Source organism: Grampus griseus (assembly GCF_964374135.1).
Source record: "Grampus griseus genome assembly, chromosome: 8".
Taxonomy (NCBI): domain Eukaryota; kingdom Metazoa; phylum Chordata; class Mammalia; order Artiodactyla; family Delphinidae; genus Grampus; species Grampus griseus.
In genome coordinates this window covers 33,081,672-33,098,947 of record NC_139002.1, presented here as the reverse complement: position 1 = coordinate 33,098,947, position 17,276 = coordinate 33,081,672, and the positions used below count along the sequence as shown (strand labels likewise).

At 36.4% G+C, this 17,276-nt stretch overlaps 1 protein-coding gene across 1 annotated transcript in view; it reads left to right on the top strand.

The window, feature by feature from the left end:
* Positions 1-17,276, top strand: part of ARHGAP42 (Rho GTPase activating protein 42) — a gene marked incomplete at its 5' end in the record, with an annotated part of 286,720 nt that overhangs the window by 229,373 nt on the left and 40,071 nt on the right. Inside the window, 4 exons of the mRNA XM_082661159.1 lie at positions 1,338-1,438; positions 3,390-3,499; positions 5,834-5,912; positions 7,307-7,346. Coding sequence (XP_082517285.1) covers positions 1,338-1,438; positions 3,390-3,499; positions 5,834-5,912; positions 7,307-7,346 — 330 coding nt within the window. The remainder of the gene's footprint in view (positions 1-1,337; positions 1,439-3,389; positions 3,500-5,833; positions 5,913-7,306; positions 7,347-17,276) is intronic.

The window sequence follows — 17,276 nt, the reverse complement described above, 5'->3', positions numbered from 1 at the left end:
TCCATTTTCAACCCTCTCAGCCCTCTACGGCATTTGGGTGCAGGATAATTGGCTTCCCTGGGGAAAAACTGAAGGTTTTCTACCCGGGTCATGAAAAAATTGAACTTATGGTGCATCCCTGTGCCCTGGTGAAGCAGCATTAAACAGTTTTTAAGACTACTGGATGATTAAGTGGCACACTGTGGGAAAGGGTTGCACACCACAGCAGGATTGTGTTTATGGGGAAAAAGAAAGTGAGCAGTTTACATATACAGCTTTTAATATAAATGGTAGAAATTATTTTCCTTTTAAAGAGTAATTTGAATTCACTTTTTTCAGATTAGTGTTAAGAGGAAATAACTCTATGATCAGTAAAGTCTTAGAGAAAGATGAGTGATTCATTCCTTCTTTCACTTAACAAATCTTTATTGAGGAACAACTGTATGTCTGGCCCTGTTCTAAGGATTAAGAGTATACTAGTCAGCAGGACATCACTTGTTCCTGTTCTCATAGAGCCTTAGTGATGGAGACAGACAATAAATTGGGTGAATTAGTAAAATGTTAGTCATATCAGTGGTAAAGTGAAGAAATAAAGTTAAAACAAGAAAGAGACATAAGAAATATCAAGGTGAGGGTGTTGTGATGTTAGCTATCTCTACCGAAAAGGCCATTTTATAAAGGTGACATTTAGTAAAAGACCTGAAAGAAGTGACATTGTCATGCAGCTATCTAAAGGAAAAGTAGTCCAGTTAAGTGCAAATGCTCTGGGGTAGAAATGCATTCACTGAGTGCTGAGATCAGCAAGGGGGCCAGTGTAGCTGGAGTAGAGTATATGAGGCAAAAGGCAGTGAGATCAATACTGAGGAGCCAGATCATGTGGGGCCTTTGGTTTTTATCTGGGGTAATGTGGGAAACGCCTGGAGAGTTTTGAACAAAGGGGTGAAATGACCTGGCTAAATTTTTAGCAGGGTATTTCTGGCAGTTTCAAAAATAGAGGACAAAGATAGAAGTAAGGAGACCTGTTATAGTACCTCAGACTGTCATTTCTCATTCTTCCTACCTCTACGGGATGCAAGTATACCACTTTTACAGATGAGATAACTGAAGTTCAGATCTAAAGCAACTCTTGAGTTTACAGAGTGAGTGTCGGTACTGTAAATAAAGCCAAGTTGTTTGGCTGCAAGACACTCTACCCTATACCACTCTTGCTCCAGACTAGCCTTTCTCACTCACAGTAAGCATTCCCAACTTGCATGGTCTATGGAAATACTCAGTTGTGTTTCATAGCATCGAAAACTGTACAAACTTAGATACAGATCATTTATTAACAATCTGTAATGTTTGTTTCCTTACACTAGGACCACTTGGTTTTACATGGATTAAACACTATTGTACATATGATAAGGGAAGTAAAACATTTACAATGAGTGTTTCAGAAATGAAATCCAGTGGGAAAATGGTGAGTTGTTTTTGTTTTTTAATTGAACTTGTTATTTAAGTAATGGAAGCAAAACAAACAAATCATATGTGCTTATTTTTCTAATAAACGTGCTCACAATTTTTAAAAATTGAAAAGTCAAAAATTTTTCTCTTGCTTTACTGACCTTGAAGACTTATAAAGAGTGGCCAGGATTTTTCTTTTATTTTGGCTATGGAATGTTTATAAGCAGTTATATTAAATGTAGGGACACCTTGGTAGGTGTCATCTCCTATCCCTGGCAGCAGAGTTGTTTGCGTTGTTGGTTGGCCAGCAGCCCATAGAGACTGTCAGTGGCTGGTCCAGGCTCACGGCGTCTGCATCTTTCTTCCAGGTGGTCTCTTGTGGGAGCCCGGGTTTGCCCCTGCATGCCACTTCCTTTTCTGCACTGTGTACTACTTACTGAAATGCTGGCCAACAAAGTTTCTCAGAAGAAATCAATCAATGCTTATTTACCCCTAAAGTAAATCAGTCACTGAATGTCTCGCATGGGTAGTGAACAGTACAGAACAAAGTGTACCTTATATGCGGAAGTGCTACAGAATACAACGCCTTTATTGCATGTAGTGTACACTCTTTTTGTGAGTTAAGATATGAATATGGCAAACAGTTGGACCTATGAATTAAATAATTGAACCGTCATCTAAGAATCCTAGAGCTGGGAGTTATCCTAAAGATTATTTAGACTAGCCTCATTTTACCTGATTAAAAAATAAAGACAATAGAAAGTAAGTGACTTATTCAGCTAATTTGTGGTGTAGATCATGGCACAGGTAAATGTTGATCTAACTTAGACACATACTCAAATACATCAGCTGAAACTTATTGTGCTTGGGCATTCATTAGAGTCTAATAATTCAAAGTAAGAGACATAAAATAAAGGAGAACATACCAGAGAAAAAGAAACCTTAGATTGCTACCCTCACAAGAATTTATTAATGCTATAATCATGCCTAGTTTCTACTCTAAAAGTTTCATAAGAAAAAATATTGCCAAAAGTCAGTATATGTGACAGTCAGTGAGCTAATAATAAATAGACCAAGCTAGAGTTCTATTAATAAGAGAGATTTGCAACCAGAAACAATAGAATTAACCAGGCATTAGGTAAATATTCCCCTTAAAATTGACTGGCATTTCAGGTATAGAAGAGAATTATGAATTGAGCCTATGTTGGATCCTGTCAAAAGAGGTTTAGTTTAGTTTTAGCAGCAGACTACTAGTTGGTTACCAGCAGGGGAATCACGTGGTATGCATGATAGTAATAGCATTATAGCAAGTATCTACTAGAACTTTAATATTTTGGTAGCTCTCTTTTTTTTTTTTTTTTTTTTTGCGGTACACAGGCCTCTCACTGTTGTGGCCCCTCCCACTCTGGAGCACGGGCTCCGGACGCACAGGCTCAGCGGCCATGGCTCACGGGCCTAGCCGCTCCGCGGCATGTGGGATCTTCCCGGACCGGGGCACAAACCCACGTCCCCTGCATCGGCAGGCGGACTCTCAACCACTGCGCCACCAGGGAAGCCCTTGGTAGCTCTCTTGAGGTTTTGAGCCAGCTATCATTTAATACTCTATGGCTCCAATACAAACACACACACACACACACACACACACACACACACACACACATATTATAGTATAATTTAACATTATAAGTAAATACGTTGAAGGGTACTAGACAGGCATGTCACAGAATTCTTTGAATAAAACATGTATATGTGATTAATTTATTAATAAATGGTTTGGTGTATTACAGTTGGGCAGTTAACATTAGGCAGAAGTCTTTGTATTTATAGAAACCGGGTGTGATTATTATCTTTATACATAAACTGTACTCTAAGTTGTCATTTTAATATGGAAACTTTAGGTGGTGTATTTAATATATTTCATTTCACCTTGTCATCATGTCAGTAATGTGCTCCACTTCTTGTTTCAGAATGGCCTTGTTACTAGCTCACCAGAAATGTTTAAATTAAAATCCTGTATCCGACGAAAGACAGATTCAATTGATAAACGATTCTGCTTTGACATAGAAGTAGTCGAAAGGTTTGAACTTTTCACTTTACATTTTTTAATAATCTAAATTATTTTTTTCTATGTATAGATGTAAATATGAAACAGCATAAAGTGCTTGTTTTTCAGTCTCTTTTTTAAAGACAATATATATGTTTATTTCATTCTTTCACTTGTTTCTTCAACAAATAAGTATTGCATGATGCTTTCAAAAAAGTAAATCAGACACAGAGTGCTACCAAAGGGTAACATCACTCAGAGAAGAATCTGGAAAATCAGTAAAGATGACTGCCTTAGGGGAAAGTGCATATTGTGGACTGAGGTCCCCATCAAAATGAAGAAACCTGATGGCATTGTTCATGGCTCCTGGGTCAGCCTTTTTGTATGGTTTTGAAATCTAGTGGCCTTGTTCCCAAGGAATAATAAGACACAACTGCAAATTCCATAAGCTTTCTTTAGCCAGTGAAAATCAGTGCCTACCATGTACACAACACTGTTCTGGGCATTCTTAGCCACAGAATATTGGGAGAGACATAAAGGTTGTGCATTCAAGCTTATCATCTAGTAGAATTATTTAGCTCTGTTCCTTTATTGTTTCAGTACAAGTAGAATAGAAACAAAATAAGGAGGAGTATGTTTCTTGATCTCTGTTGCATTCCATAATCTATTTTTCTTCCCCTGCATTACCACCATGCTTTTCTGAATATCTCTAGCTTTGTGTGTGCGTGCGTGTGCGTGCGTGTGTGTGTGTGTACACTATATATATACTCTGACATACTATATACACTGTTATATACTATAGCTTATGTACGATAGCTTGTTAACTATTTAGTAGGGCATGGCCTTGTTCTTATGCTTCTTTAAAATAGTGTTAGCTATTTTGGCCCTGTGTTCTTATGCTTTATAGATCTGCTTATTAAGTTTCCCTTTCTCTCCAAAACATCCTTTGGGATTTCTGACTGGAGTTCGATTAAAGTTATTAAATTTCAATAAATTAATCAATGGTGAGTTGAACTCTCCCAAGGATTTTACATATCTTTTACATATATATTTTTTTCAGATTTGGTTTCAGGTATATTCTTTTTATTTAAATTTTGAATAAAATTCTTTAGTAGAAACTCTTTTTTTGTTTTATGGTTAAGATTGCCACAGAGAAAGGCTATTAATTTTTTTTATATATCAATCTATATCCAGTACAGTTGTTGAACTCTTGGTTTTAATAGTTTTGTGGTAGGAACTTCTGGTTTTTCTATGTAGATAAATACCAACATGTTAGTGATTTCTCTTTTCTTTTTTTCGACACTATCTAGATATATCCATGGAGCACACTGTTAAACTCTGTGCTTTAGTTGTTTCATCTGTAAAACAAGGATAATCAGTACACACATCAAAGGGTTGTTGTGAGGAATAAATGAGATAATAAAGGAGACATACTTATAACACAGTGCTTGGCACATAATAAACAGCCAACAAGTATTGATTGTTGTTATTATTTGTGTTTTACACTGGCTTAAATTCTCCAAGATAAAATTACCTTGATCTTTATAATACATTTTCCCTTTTCCTATCAGTCTAATGAGCTGTTTTCCTGTTTACGTAGAGATATATGCCTTTATCACAGTTTTAACTCACTCCAGGCTTTTAACCACACAATATTTAAATGAAATTTCCTTCTTCATGTACCTTTTCACAGAACCCTCTAGTTTTCTATTTATCTTATGGACAGCCTCCACAATTAATTAGATTAATTTCACTTTTTTCTGAATTTTCTATTTTTCTCTCTCTTATATTGGTTTCCTTCCTCCCTTTGCTTGCTCGTTTCTTGAAGCACATCCTCAAGTAGCTATCTCAGAATGGGTGCATGGGAGAGAGTTGTTTTTATACATATTAATTGTAATATTGTGATCATTGTATATGTAAACACTTTGGTTTTAGTGTCTTCTTAATAATTGACTAGTTATAGTATAAGGCTTTCCATATTGCTATATACTCATTGTAATTATTTTTAGTGACTAGTTGTACCACGTTGGGTCATAATCTTAATCATTCTCATACTGTGCAATGTTTCTGTGCTTTTGAACTTCTGTGAATGTAGCTTTTCATCCTTTTTGGTCATTTCAGGGGAAATAGTATGAGCCTAAGCTCCTTCAGATAGTCTTATACCTAAAACACTTACTGATTTCATTTTTTAAATTTCTTCTTTCTTCTTCTCTTTCCTATCTTTTTTTCTCTCTTTTCATTTCTTTTTTCTCTTTCCTGCTTTTTCTTCAAATTTTACTTTTAAAGTTAGCTAAGAATTTAAAAATAATAATAAATGTGTAAAGGCATAAAAGTAGTAAATTGAATATATAAAATATTTTTTAATAGGCACGGAATCATCACATTGCAAGCCTTTTCAGAAGCTAATCGGAAACTCTGGCTTGAAGCCATGGATGGGAAGGAACCGGTAGGGATATGACATATTCTGTAATTTAGATTTTATTGTTCTAATAATTGCAAAGTACATCTGAAAAAAATTTTATATGTCTATAGTGTATTTGAAAATATTAAAATAGTAAATCAGAGGAGTAGAGACTCTTACTGTTTTCCTAGTGTTGCGTCACTGGCACATAACACCAACTTCTGAATTCATTTCCCCAGGGGACTTCCAGGACTAATTTAAAACCCTAAAATTACTTTTAAAAATTACTTATAATCATTAATTTGGCTACATTGATTAGATTATTTTATTTATTTAATAATTCTTGAGTGCCCACTCTGCAAGGCCTGTGCTAGGCTTTATGAGCAGCATGATGAACAAGTTTCAGGGAAAGAACTAATCCTGGTCCTAGACCATTGTTTAAAAGTCTCCTTTGCTAAAACTGTTTGTGGCTTGACATTTTCCCTCTATCCAGATCCCCATTTTTATAATAGTTATTTTGATGTTGACATAATTTACTTAAAATTATCATGGAGGCTTATATAAAAAAGGGAATAAATCATTGATGACTTTTGTGAAGAACACTGCAATGAATGATTAGAGAGATGAGCACACAGAGCAAATAGGATGCACCAGCCTGTCCCTTGAAAACTATCTTTTAAATGGCAGAGAACCTGTGACCATTCTTCTGAAAAGTACCTATTGCAACAACAGAGCTACACAAAGTGTGGTCCCCAGACTGAGTCCATCCTACAAACCGTTACCAGGCTGCAATAAGATGAGTGCAGAGATTATGATTAAGCATCTGGAAAATTTTATAGCAATGAGAAGTCATTTTACATCTGTTGAATTTAATAATAAAAAATTTGGACTCTGCATCTATTCTTTATCATGTGTATTACCTTTAAATTTTATTGTAATTTATAAAAATGTCAGTCAGCGACAGATTAAAAATTAAAAACAAAGGAAATTGGTTCTTTACCACTAACAGTTGAGGAGCAAGCCCTGACCTAGAAGAAATTTAGAAGACAGTGTGATAGCTCAACAAGTACAAGTTAGGATTGTACACACTGAGAAAAAAACACTAAGCAGATAATTTAAGGAAGGAACAATCAGGTGAAATCCATCATGAGAATCTTCCTGAAGAAGGGAAATTATGCATCATGTTGGAGAATAGAATGAGATGCTTAGATCAGAGGGAAAGAGGTAAAACTTTGCCCAGGGCAGGACAGCCAGGGATGGAAAGGAGTGGGAGGCAAGATTGGAAGTCGGGCTGGGGAGATGGCATTGTGGACACAGTAGTTGTAAGACCTTGAAATCAAGACACTCCCTTTGTGTATCAGTGTACCAATATCACCCTGGTAATCTTCTGTGCTGGGTCATTAATTGAAAGTAACTGACTGGCTTCCTTTGTTTTTTAGATTTATACTCTGCCTGCGATTATTAGCAAGAAAGAAGAAAGTAAGTCATGCTAATAATTATTTCAAATGTTATCACATAGATTTTTTTTTTTAGTTGAAGTACCATAACATATTAATTTCAGGTGTACAACATAGTAATTTAATCTTTGTATACACTGTGAAGTGATTACTGCAATGTCTAGTACCATCTGTCACCATACGATTGTCCCCCTTCATCCATTTCACCCACCCTCCAACCCCCTTCCCTTCTGATAACCATGAATCTGTTCTCTATATCTGAGTTTGGTTTCATTTTCTTTGTTTGTTTTGTTTTGTATATTCCACATATAAGTAAAATCATATGGTATTTGTCTTTCTCTGACTTATTTCACTTAGCATAATGCCTTTGAGGTCCCTCCATGTTCTTGCAACTGGCAAAGTTTCCTTTTTTGCAGCTGAGTAGTTATCCACTGTGTATATATAGCATGTCTTCTTTATCCAGTCCTCCACCAATGGAAATTTAGGTTATATCCTTATCTTGGGTATTGTAAATAATGCTGCAATGAACATAGCAGTGTATATATCTTTTTGAATTAATGTTTTCATTTTCTTTGGATAAATACCCAGAAGTAGAATAGCTGGATCATATGGTAGCTCTGTTCTTAAACTTCAAAATACCTTTGTTCTATTTTCCATAGTGGCTGCAGCAATACACTTTCCCACCAATAGTGTACAGAGTTTCTCTTCTTTCCACATCCCCTAAAAAACTTGTTATTTCTTGTCTTTTTGATGATAGCTATTATAGCAGGTGGGAGGTGATATTTCATTGCGGTTTTGATTTGCATTTCTCTGATGATTAGTGGTGTTGAACATCTTTTCATGTGCCTGTGGGCCGTCTGTATGTGTTTTGGAAAAAAATATCTACATAGATCCTTTGCCCATTTTTTAATCAAATTGTTTTTCGCTATTGAGTTGTTTGAATTCTTTATATATTTTGGATATTAACTCCTTATCATATATGATTTGCAAATATTTTCTCCCATTCAGTAGGTCACCACTATATATATATATATATATATATATATAGTTTTTTTTTTTTTTTTTTTTTTTTTTTTTTTTTTTTGCTGTACGCGGGCCTCTCACCATTGTGGCCTCTCCCTCCATGGAGCACAGGCTCCGGACGCACAGGCTCAGCGGCCATGGCTCACAGGCCCAGCCGCTCCGCGGCATATGGGATCCTCCCGGACCGGGGCACGAACCCGCATCCCCTGCATCAGCAGGCGGACTCTCAACCACTGCGCCACCAGGGAAGCCCTCACCACTATATTTTACTGATGGTTTCCTTTGCTGTGCAGAAGCTTTTCTGTTTGATGTAGTCCCACTTGTTTATTTTTACTTTTGTTGCCTTTGCTTTTGGGGTCAAATTCAAAAATTCCATGCCAACACTGATATCAAGGAGCTTATTGCCTATGTTTTCTTCTAGAAGTTTTATGGATTCAGGACTATTTTAAGTTTTAATCCATTTTGAGTTGATTTTTGTGTGTGGAATAAGACAGTGGTCTAGATTCATTTCTTTGCGTGTGTCTGCCCAGTTTTCCCAGCACCATTTATTGAAGAGACTGTCTTTTTCCCACTGTATATTCTTTATTCCTTTGCCATAAATTATTTATTCATATATATATGGGTTTATTTCTGGACCCTCTACTCTGTTCCATTGATTTATGCATCTGTTTTTATGCCAATACCATACTGTATTGATTACTATAACTTTATAGTTTAGTTTGAAATCAGGGAGTTTGATACCTTCACCTTTTTTTTTTTTTTGACTTTTTTTTGGTTTGTTTTTCTCATGATTCTTTTGTCTATTGAGGGTCTTTCATGGTTCCATACAATTTTAGAATTATTAATTCTACTTCTGTGATAAATGATAGGGATTGCATTGAATCCGCAGATTGCCTTGGGTAGTACGGGCATTTTAATGATACTCATTTTTCCAATTTATAAGCATGGTATACCTTTCCATTTGTTTGTGTCATCTTAAATTTCTTTCATCAGTGTCTTAGAGTTTTCAATGTACATCTTTCACCTCCTTGGTTAAATTTATTACTGGATATTTTAGTCTTTTTGATGCAGTTGTAAATGGGATTGTTTTCCTAGTTACCTTTTCTGATATTTTGTAATTAGTGTATAAAAATGCAACAGATTTCTGTATATTGATTTTGTATCCTGCAACTTTACTGTATTCATTTATTAGTTCTAAGAGGTTTCTTTGGTGGAGTCTATAGTTTGTTTTCTCTATACAGTATCATGCCATCTGCAAATAGTGACATTTTTTCTTCTTCCTTTCCAATTGGGATTCCTTTTATTTATTTATTTTTAGCCTAATTTCTGTGTCTAGGACTTCCAATATTATGTTGAATAAAAGTAGTGAGAGTTGACATTCTTCTATAGTTCCTAATCTTAAAGGAAAAGCTTTCATCTTTTCACTATTGAATATGATATTGCCTGTGGACTTGTCATATATGGGCTTTATTATGTCAATGTATGTTCCCTCTATACCCACTGTGTTGAGAGGTTTCATCGTAATTGGAAGTTGAATTTTGTCAAATGCTTTCTCTGCATCTATGGAAATGATCATATGAGTTTTATTCTTCATTTTGTAAATGTGTGTATCATGTTTATTGATTTGTGGATGTTGAACTAGCCTTGCATCCTTGGAATAAGTCTCACTTGATTATGTTGTATGATTCTTTTTATATATTGTTGAATTCAGTTTGCTGATATTTTGTTGAAGATTTTTACATCTATTTTCATGAGGGGTATTGGTTTTCCTTTTTGTGGTGCCCTTGTCTGATTTTGGTATCAGGATAATGATGGCCACATAAAATGAGTTTGGAAATGTTCCCTCTTCTTCAATTTTTGGATGAGTTTGAGAAGGATAGGTATTTAATCTTTGGATGTTTGATAGACTCCATGGGTGACACTCTCTGATCCTGTACTTTTGTTTGTTGGGATTTTTTGCAATCTCTTTACTAATAATCAGTCTATTCAGATATTTTATTTCTTTATAATTAAGTCTTAGAAGATGACATGTTTCTATATTCTAGGTTATCCAATTTGTTGGCATATAATTGTTCTTAGTAGTCTTTCATGATCCTTTGTATTTCTCTGGTATCGGTTGTAATTTCTCCTCTTTCATTTTCGACTTTACTTATTTGAGCCCTCTCTCTTTTATTCTTGGTTAGTCTAGCTAAAGATTTGTCCATTTTGTTTATCTTTTCAAAGAACTAGCTCTTGGTTTCATTGATTTTTTTAAAAAATATTTTTTTAGTCTCTGTTTTATTTATTTTCACACTGATCTTTATTATTTCCTTCCTTCTACTACCTTTGGACTTCATTCGTCTTTTTCTACTTACTTTAGGTTTAAAGTTAGATTGTTTGAGATTTGTCTTTTATCTTTAGGTAGGCCTGTATTGCTATAAACTTCCCTCTTACAACGGCTTTTGCTTTGTCCCATAGATATTGGAATGTGATATTTCCATTTTCGTTGTTCATATTATTTATTGATTTCCCCTCGGATTTCTTCATTGACCCATTGGTTGTTCAGTAGCATGTTATTTAATCTCCACGTATTTGTGATTTTTCCAGTTTTATTCTTGTAGGTCTAGTTTCGTACCATTGTGGTTGTAAAAGATGTTTTATATGATTTCAGTCTTCTTAAATTTATTGAGATTTGTTTTGTGGCATAAAATGTAATCTATCCTGGAGAATGTTTCATGTGCACTTGAGAAGAATGTGTATTCTGCTGCTTTTGGATGATATGTTCTATATGTGTCTATTAAGTATATCTGGTCTAATATGCTGTTTAAGGCCAGTGTTTCCTTATTTTCTGTCTGGATGATCTGTCCATTAATGGAAGTAGGGTGTTAAAGTTCCCTACTATTATTGTATTGCTGTCAGGTGCTCCCCTTAGGTCTGGTAATATCTGCTTTCTATATTAAGGTACTCCTGTGTAGTTTCATATATATTTTAAAATGTTATAACCTCTTGTTGGATTGACTCCTTTATCATTCTGTAATGCCCTTCTTTGTCTTTTATTACAGTCTTTGTTTTAAAGTTTGTTTTGTCTGATATAAGTATAGCTACACCAGTTTTTCTTTTGTTTTGTTTCCTTTTCTTTTTTCATTCCTTCACTTTCAGCCTGCTTGTGTCCTTAGATTTGAACTGAATCTCTTGTAGGCAACATATAATTGTGTCTTGTTCTTTAATCCATTCAGCCACTCTATGGCTTTTGATTGGAGAATTTTGTCCATTTAAATTTAAAGTAGTTATTAACAAGTATGTACTTATTGCCATTTTGCAACTTGTTTTCTGGCTGTTTTTATAGTTCTTCGCTGTTCCTTTCTTTTCTTGCTCTCTTCCTTTGTGGTTTGATGACTTTCTTTCATGTTGTCTGTAGATTTCTTTCTCATTATCTTTAGTGTATCTACTATAAGTTTTTGGTTTGTGGTTTCCATGAGCTTCATATATAGAAAAACTACGTGTGTGTGTGTGTGTGTGTGTGTGTGTAGTACTCTGTTATAAGCTGATAGCAACTTAAGTTTGGACACATTCTAAAAACTGTACATTTTTACTTCTCCCACCCTCATTTTATGTTTTTGATGTTATATTTACATCTTGTTTTTGTATCCCTTAATTATTGTAGTTACAGTTAACTTTACTACTTTTGTCTTTTAACCTTTATACTAGCTTTACAAATGGTTAATCCACTAACTTTACTATATATTTGCCTTTACCCATGAGATTTTGACTTTTTTATGTTTTCTTGTTACTATTTAATGCACTTTTTTTTCGTCTTGAAGAAGTCCCTTTAACATTTCTTGTAAGGCAGATTTAGTGTTGCTGATCTCCTTTAGCTTTTGCTTCTGTAGAAAACTCTTTATCTCTCCTTTGGTTCTGAATGATAACCTTGCCTGTAGAATATTTTTGGCTGAAAGTTTTTTCTTTTCAACACTTTGAGTATATTGTGCCATTCCCTTCTGGACTTTAAATTTTTTGCTGAATGATCAGATGTTAATTTTATGGAGCTTCCTTTATATGCAACAAGTTGTTTTTCTCTTGCTTCTTTTATGATTCTCTCCTTGTCTTTAACTTTTGACATTTTAATTATAATGTGCTTGTTTTGGATCTCTTTGGGTTCGTCTTATTTGGAATTCTCTGTGCTTCCTAGACTTCAATGTCTGTTTCTTTCCCCCAGTTAGGGATGTTTTTAGCCATTATTTTGTCAAATAAATTTTCTTCCCCTTTTTCTATCTATTCTCCTTCTGGGGCCCCTACAATGAGAATGTTATTCCTCTTGATGTTGCACCATAGGTGTCTTAAGTAATCTCTTTTTTTTTTTTCCTTCTGATCTGTTAGGATGAATTCCACTGTCCTGTCTTCCAGGTTGCTGATCCTTTCTGCTTCATCTAGTCTGCTATTGAAACCCTCTAGTGTATTTTTCTTTCCAGTTACAGTATTCTGCAGCTCCATGATTTATTTTTGGTACTTACTTTTATTTTCTGTCTCTTTGTGGAAGTTCTCATTGTGTTCATCTTTTCTTCCAAGAGGTCAGTGAGCATCTCTATGTCCATTACTTTAAACTCTTTAGCAGGTAAATTACCTCCATTTCAGCAAGGTTTTTTTCCCTGGATTTTTATCTTTTCTTTTGTTTGGGACATATTCCTCTGTTTTCTCATTTTGCTTATCTCTCTGTGTTTGTTTCTACATATTAGGCAATACAGTTACCTCTCCCAGTCTTGTAGGAGTGACCCTGTGTAGATGAACCTGATTTTTCAACCCTGCCCTGTTTGTTGTCTCTGAAACATTTGTAATTATCTAAACAGTTTAATTTTTTTCTTGATAAGTCCCAGAGGTTGTGCCAAGACCTATCAGTGCTCCAAAGGGAGGGATCTAATTCCACCCCTAGTTTCAGGCTATTTGGAATGAAGACCCTCAGGTAGAAGCTTTTAAAGAACACACATATATATAGTATTGTGTGACCATGGTTGTAACTCCCTACTGGCCTCAAGACCAGGTGATTTGGAGGTGTCCCCTTGGTGACTATTGCAAAAGACAGGGCTCCTCTCTGGGAGGTGCAGGTGATCTGTCATGAGGCCAAGGGATAGTGCAAAGGTGGCATCCCCCAGTCTATATTCCCCCAGAGCTCCTCCATAGCTTCTAGATGTGTGGTAAACTTGAAGCCTTCCCCTCAGGCTTAAGCTCTGGGACGAGTAAATAGGGCTTTTTCACAGGAAGTCTGGGGGTGTGTTTCAGTATGCTGTCAGTGTCTTAGGGGTGGTTCCATACCATGAACTGTCTCAATTATTTCAGAGCCATAAGGCCCAGAAATGCAAGCCTCCCTGGACACCATAGCCAGGTGCTCAAGGGCTGTCTCGTACATGGAATGCATGTGCCTTCTGGCTTCAGTGGGCCACGGGAGAGCCTGGGGTGGGACTGCTGGCTGCATTGGTGCTGCAGAAGCACATGATGGTCACAGTGAGGCTGATCTTGGGTGGCCTCAGCCTGCAGCGGCTTGAAGCAGAATTTCGGTTGCCCAACCAGAGATTGAAGTCAGGCCATGGCAGTGAGAGTGCTGCATCCTAGCCACTAGACCATGAGGGACAGTGGCCAGTGACAAAGCTCCTGGCCTTGAATTCCCACAAAGAAACAGAAAGTAGTGAAACAAGTAAAGTGTTTATTAGGAGGCAGAAAGGTACATGTGAATAGACTCAGGCAGACTCAGAGAGAGTCGCACCCTCTTGGTAGTTTGAATCACTTATATGGGGCATTTCTTCTGGCCAATCATCTTGTTTTGCCTGGCTCTGAATCTGTATTTGGTTTATCTCAAGGTCCTCCCATGTGTGCGCACACATCTCTTAGCCAAGATGGATTCTAGCAAAGAGGCCTATGGGTAGGTTGACATCACTTACTATGGAGTGACACCCCCTCCCTTTTGAACTCCAGGGAGCCTTTCTGTGCGTGTATAGTCAGGAAGGTCTCCTTGACTTCAAGAATGAAGAATATGTGGTCTCTTTCTTTCTTTCTTTTTTTTTTTTTTTTTGCAGTACGCGGGCCTCTCACTGTTGTGGCCTCTCCCATTGCGGAGCACAGGCTCCGGACACGCAGGCTCAGCGGCCATGGCTCACGGGCCCAGCCGCTCTGCGGCATGTGGGATCTTCCCGGACCGGGGCACGAACCCATGTCACCTGCATCAGCAGGCGGACTCTCAACCACTGCGCCACCAGGGAAGCCCTCTTTATTTCTTATTGGGGCAGGGCTCAGCTTCTCCTCCCTCCTGTTATTGTCTTCATCTTGGAGTATCTGTCCATAGAGGACAAACTCCAGCTGCTCAGCCTGGGGCCCATCTATCTCCTCCCTCAAGGCCACAGGAACACATGGGGGTAGTGTGAGATAACGGGCTGCAGCAGAACTACAGGGACACGTGAGGGTGGGGTAAGACCCCCTGGCTTCAGGGGGACCAGAGGAGAGTGTGGAGGCAAGTCAAGTCCTTTAACTCTAGCAGTGTGGAGTGAGAGCACAAAAATGGTGCTCACCAGCACCTCTGTCCCAGGAGAAAGTCCCAAAGACCTCTGTAGACCCTTTAATCTTAGCTAATGAATCTCCTTCATGTATGGTCTAGGAGCTTTTCAAACTTGGTTTTGCACTGGGTCCTGAGGTGAATGAGTCTGCACGTGAGCTCTTTAAGAGCAAACTTTTCTGTCCCCACATCCTTTTGTTGGTTTTCAAAGCCAAAAGTTTTGGGCACTCATCTCTCCAGTGCAGGTTGTAAGTGTTGGGGTACCTGATGTGGGGCACAAACCCCTAGCTCCTCAGGGAGAAGTTCCATATTTGTGAGATCCCTTGTGCTTGTGGGTTGCTGTGCCAGAGGTGAGGTTTTTGGTGAGACTGCGCTTCTGACTCTCCTAGCCATCTTGATGTGGTCCTTTTATCCTTTGTTGTGGAGGTGCTGTTTAGCTAGTTTTCAGGTCTTTGTCAGATCCATATGTAGTTGTAGATTTGGTGTGTCCATGGGAGGAGGTGAATCCAGGATCTTCCTATGCTGGCATCTTAAACCAACCCCCATCATGTAGTTATTTTTATCACAGAGGTATTATGTGATATTAAAAGTTAACTCTGGAAAAATCATAGTAGTGCACCTTTGTTCTGATGGTACTCAGCAAATTTGAAATTTTCATTCAGAGTTTCTCATGTTAAAACCACTAACTACTGGGCTTTATAGTAACCAAAATTATTTTATTTATTTGGCATTTATTACTTATAAGTATGTACCCTGCTTTATCCCAGAAAGAGATTTGAGGCAATTGATATTTTGTTTGATTTTCTTTTTAATGGCAATAGAGGGTTTCTTTATCTTATTTTCTCTGCTCCAATTTACAAAACTGAAGATATGAACACTGCTAATTTTAGGGGATTGTGCCCAAGATTGTGAAGTGTAAGGACATTGTCATAACACATGGGATATGTAGGAAAACATGTTGTGGCTGTATTATTACTGAATTTGTGTCAAACCATTCTGAATGAACACATTTTATGTATTTTCCATCATATTCTGAATCCTTTTTAGTCATCTGCCACCTTTAATTCTTGGTTAGTTTAGGGTATCTTCATATGTAATTTACATATACAAATTATTTGACATTTAAAATCAAATTTTATATGTTTCTAAGGTTATGTGTATATCCTTTAAAGCACTTTCAAATTTTATTTAACTCAATTGACTTTCATGATGTCTAAATTTATTTTTAAAACAGCCTTAATAAGCCTGACTTTTGGATTGTTATTAAAATACAAGTTAGAATGGAGTAACAATAAAAACTGGGAAAGCACTCATTTGAAAGTAATAAATATTGAGTGTATTCAAAAGCCTATCATTTTATCTGGATGAAATGCTTCCTAGTGATTAATTTCAGAAATTATCAAGAGAAAATGCATAATTTAAAATACCTTTAATGTTAAAGAGTTAAAATAATATTTCCAGTTTTTATTCTTGTGTTCATTTCTTTTTTGCCAGTCAGAGTGATTAGTATAAAATCTTTCATTGCCCACTTTTATCTAATCAGGGAAACATTAACCAACCGACAAGAGGTTTGTAAGTACTGAATGTTCATTCTAAACAATTACCTAAAAAGTAATCTGTTGTGTAATTTGCATTTGAGTAGAGTTTGAAATGTGTTTTCTAACATTGGTTTCATTGTTCATATCCAGTATAAAGATAGTCCTTTCAAATTCAAATGAACCTACTCAAAGACAAATCCTTCCTGAAAAACAAATGAATATATATATAAGATATTGAATAGAGCTTTTGAATGGGGACGTGGTCAAGTCATTCAGAATATATTTGATACTTAATGCACCTTGGAACTAGTTTTTATCATAACTAGGTAATTTGAGTGAGAAAGTTATCAAATGTACTTATGCTGTGATGGAGGGAGTTTGGGCTTCTTGTAGTAAAAACTCACTCTTCTGGAAATCAGCTTTCCTGTAGTCTTAGGCACCTGAAACATCACTATGCCACCATGTGTAATTATAAATTGATACGTGTTTCAGAGAAATAGGTGTCTGAGAGTCCATGTGTTTGTATGATTTATCACATTCTGGCTCTTGATATGATGTATCAGTTTTCCACCCAGTTCCCTGAACAGGAGGTGACAGATTCCATCTCTTCTCCATAGTTCTCCATGCAGGCCTTTCCTGAGATGTGTGCTCAGCATATATTTGCTCTTATTCTTATTCAGTGCCACTAGGCTTTTATTGCCCAGGGGGAGATTTTGATCATGAAAAGAATCTTTAAATTACCTTTGCTCTATTAATAGGTAGTACTTGAAGTTATAAATCTTAAACCTATTTTTGAGTTTTATTTTTATTATTTTGTCTTAAGCCATAATTTTTCTTTAATCCTATTTTTAATCAACATACAGCTCTTATTTAT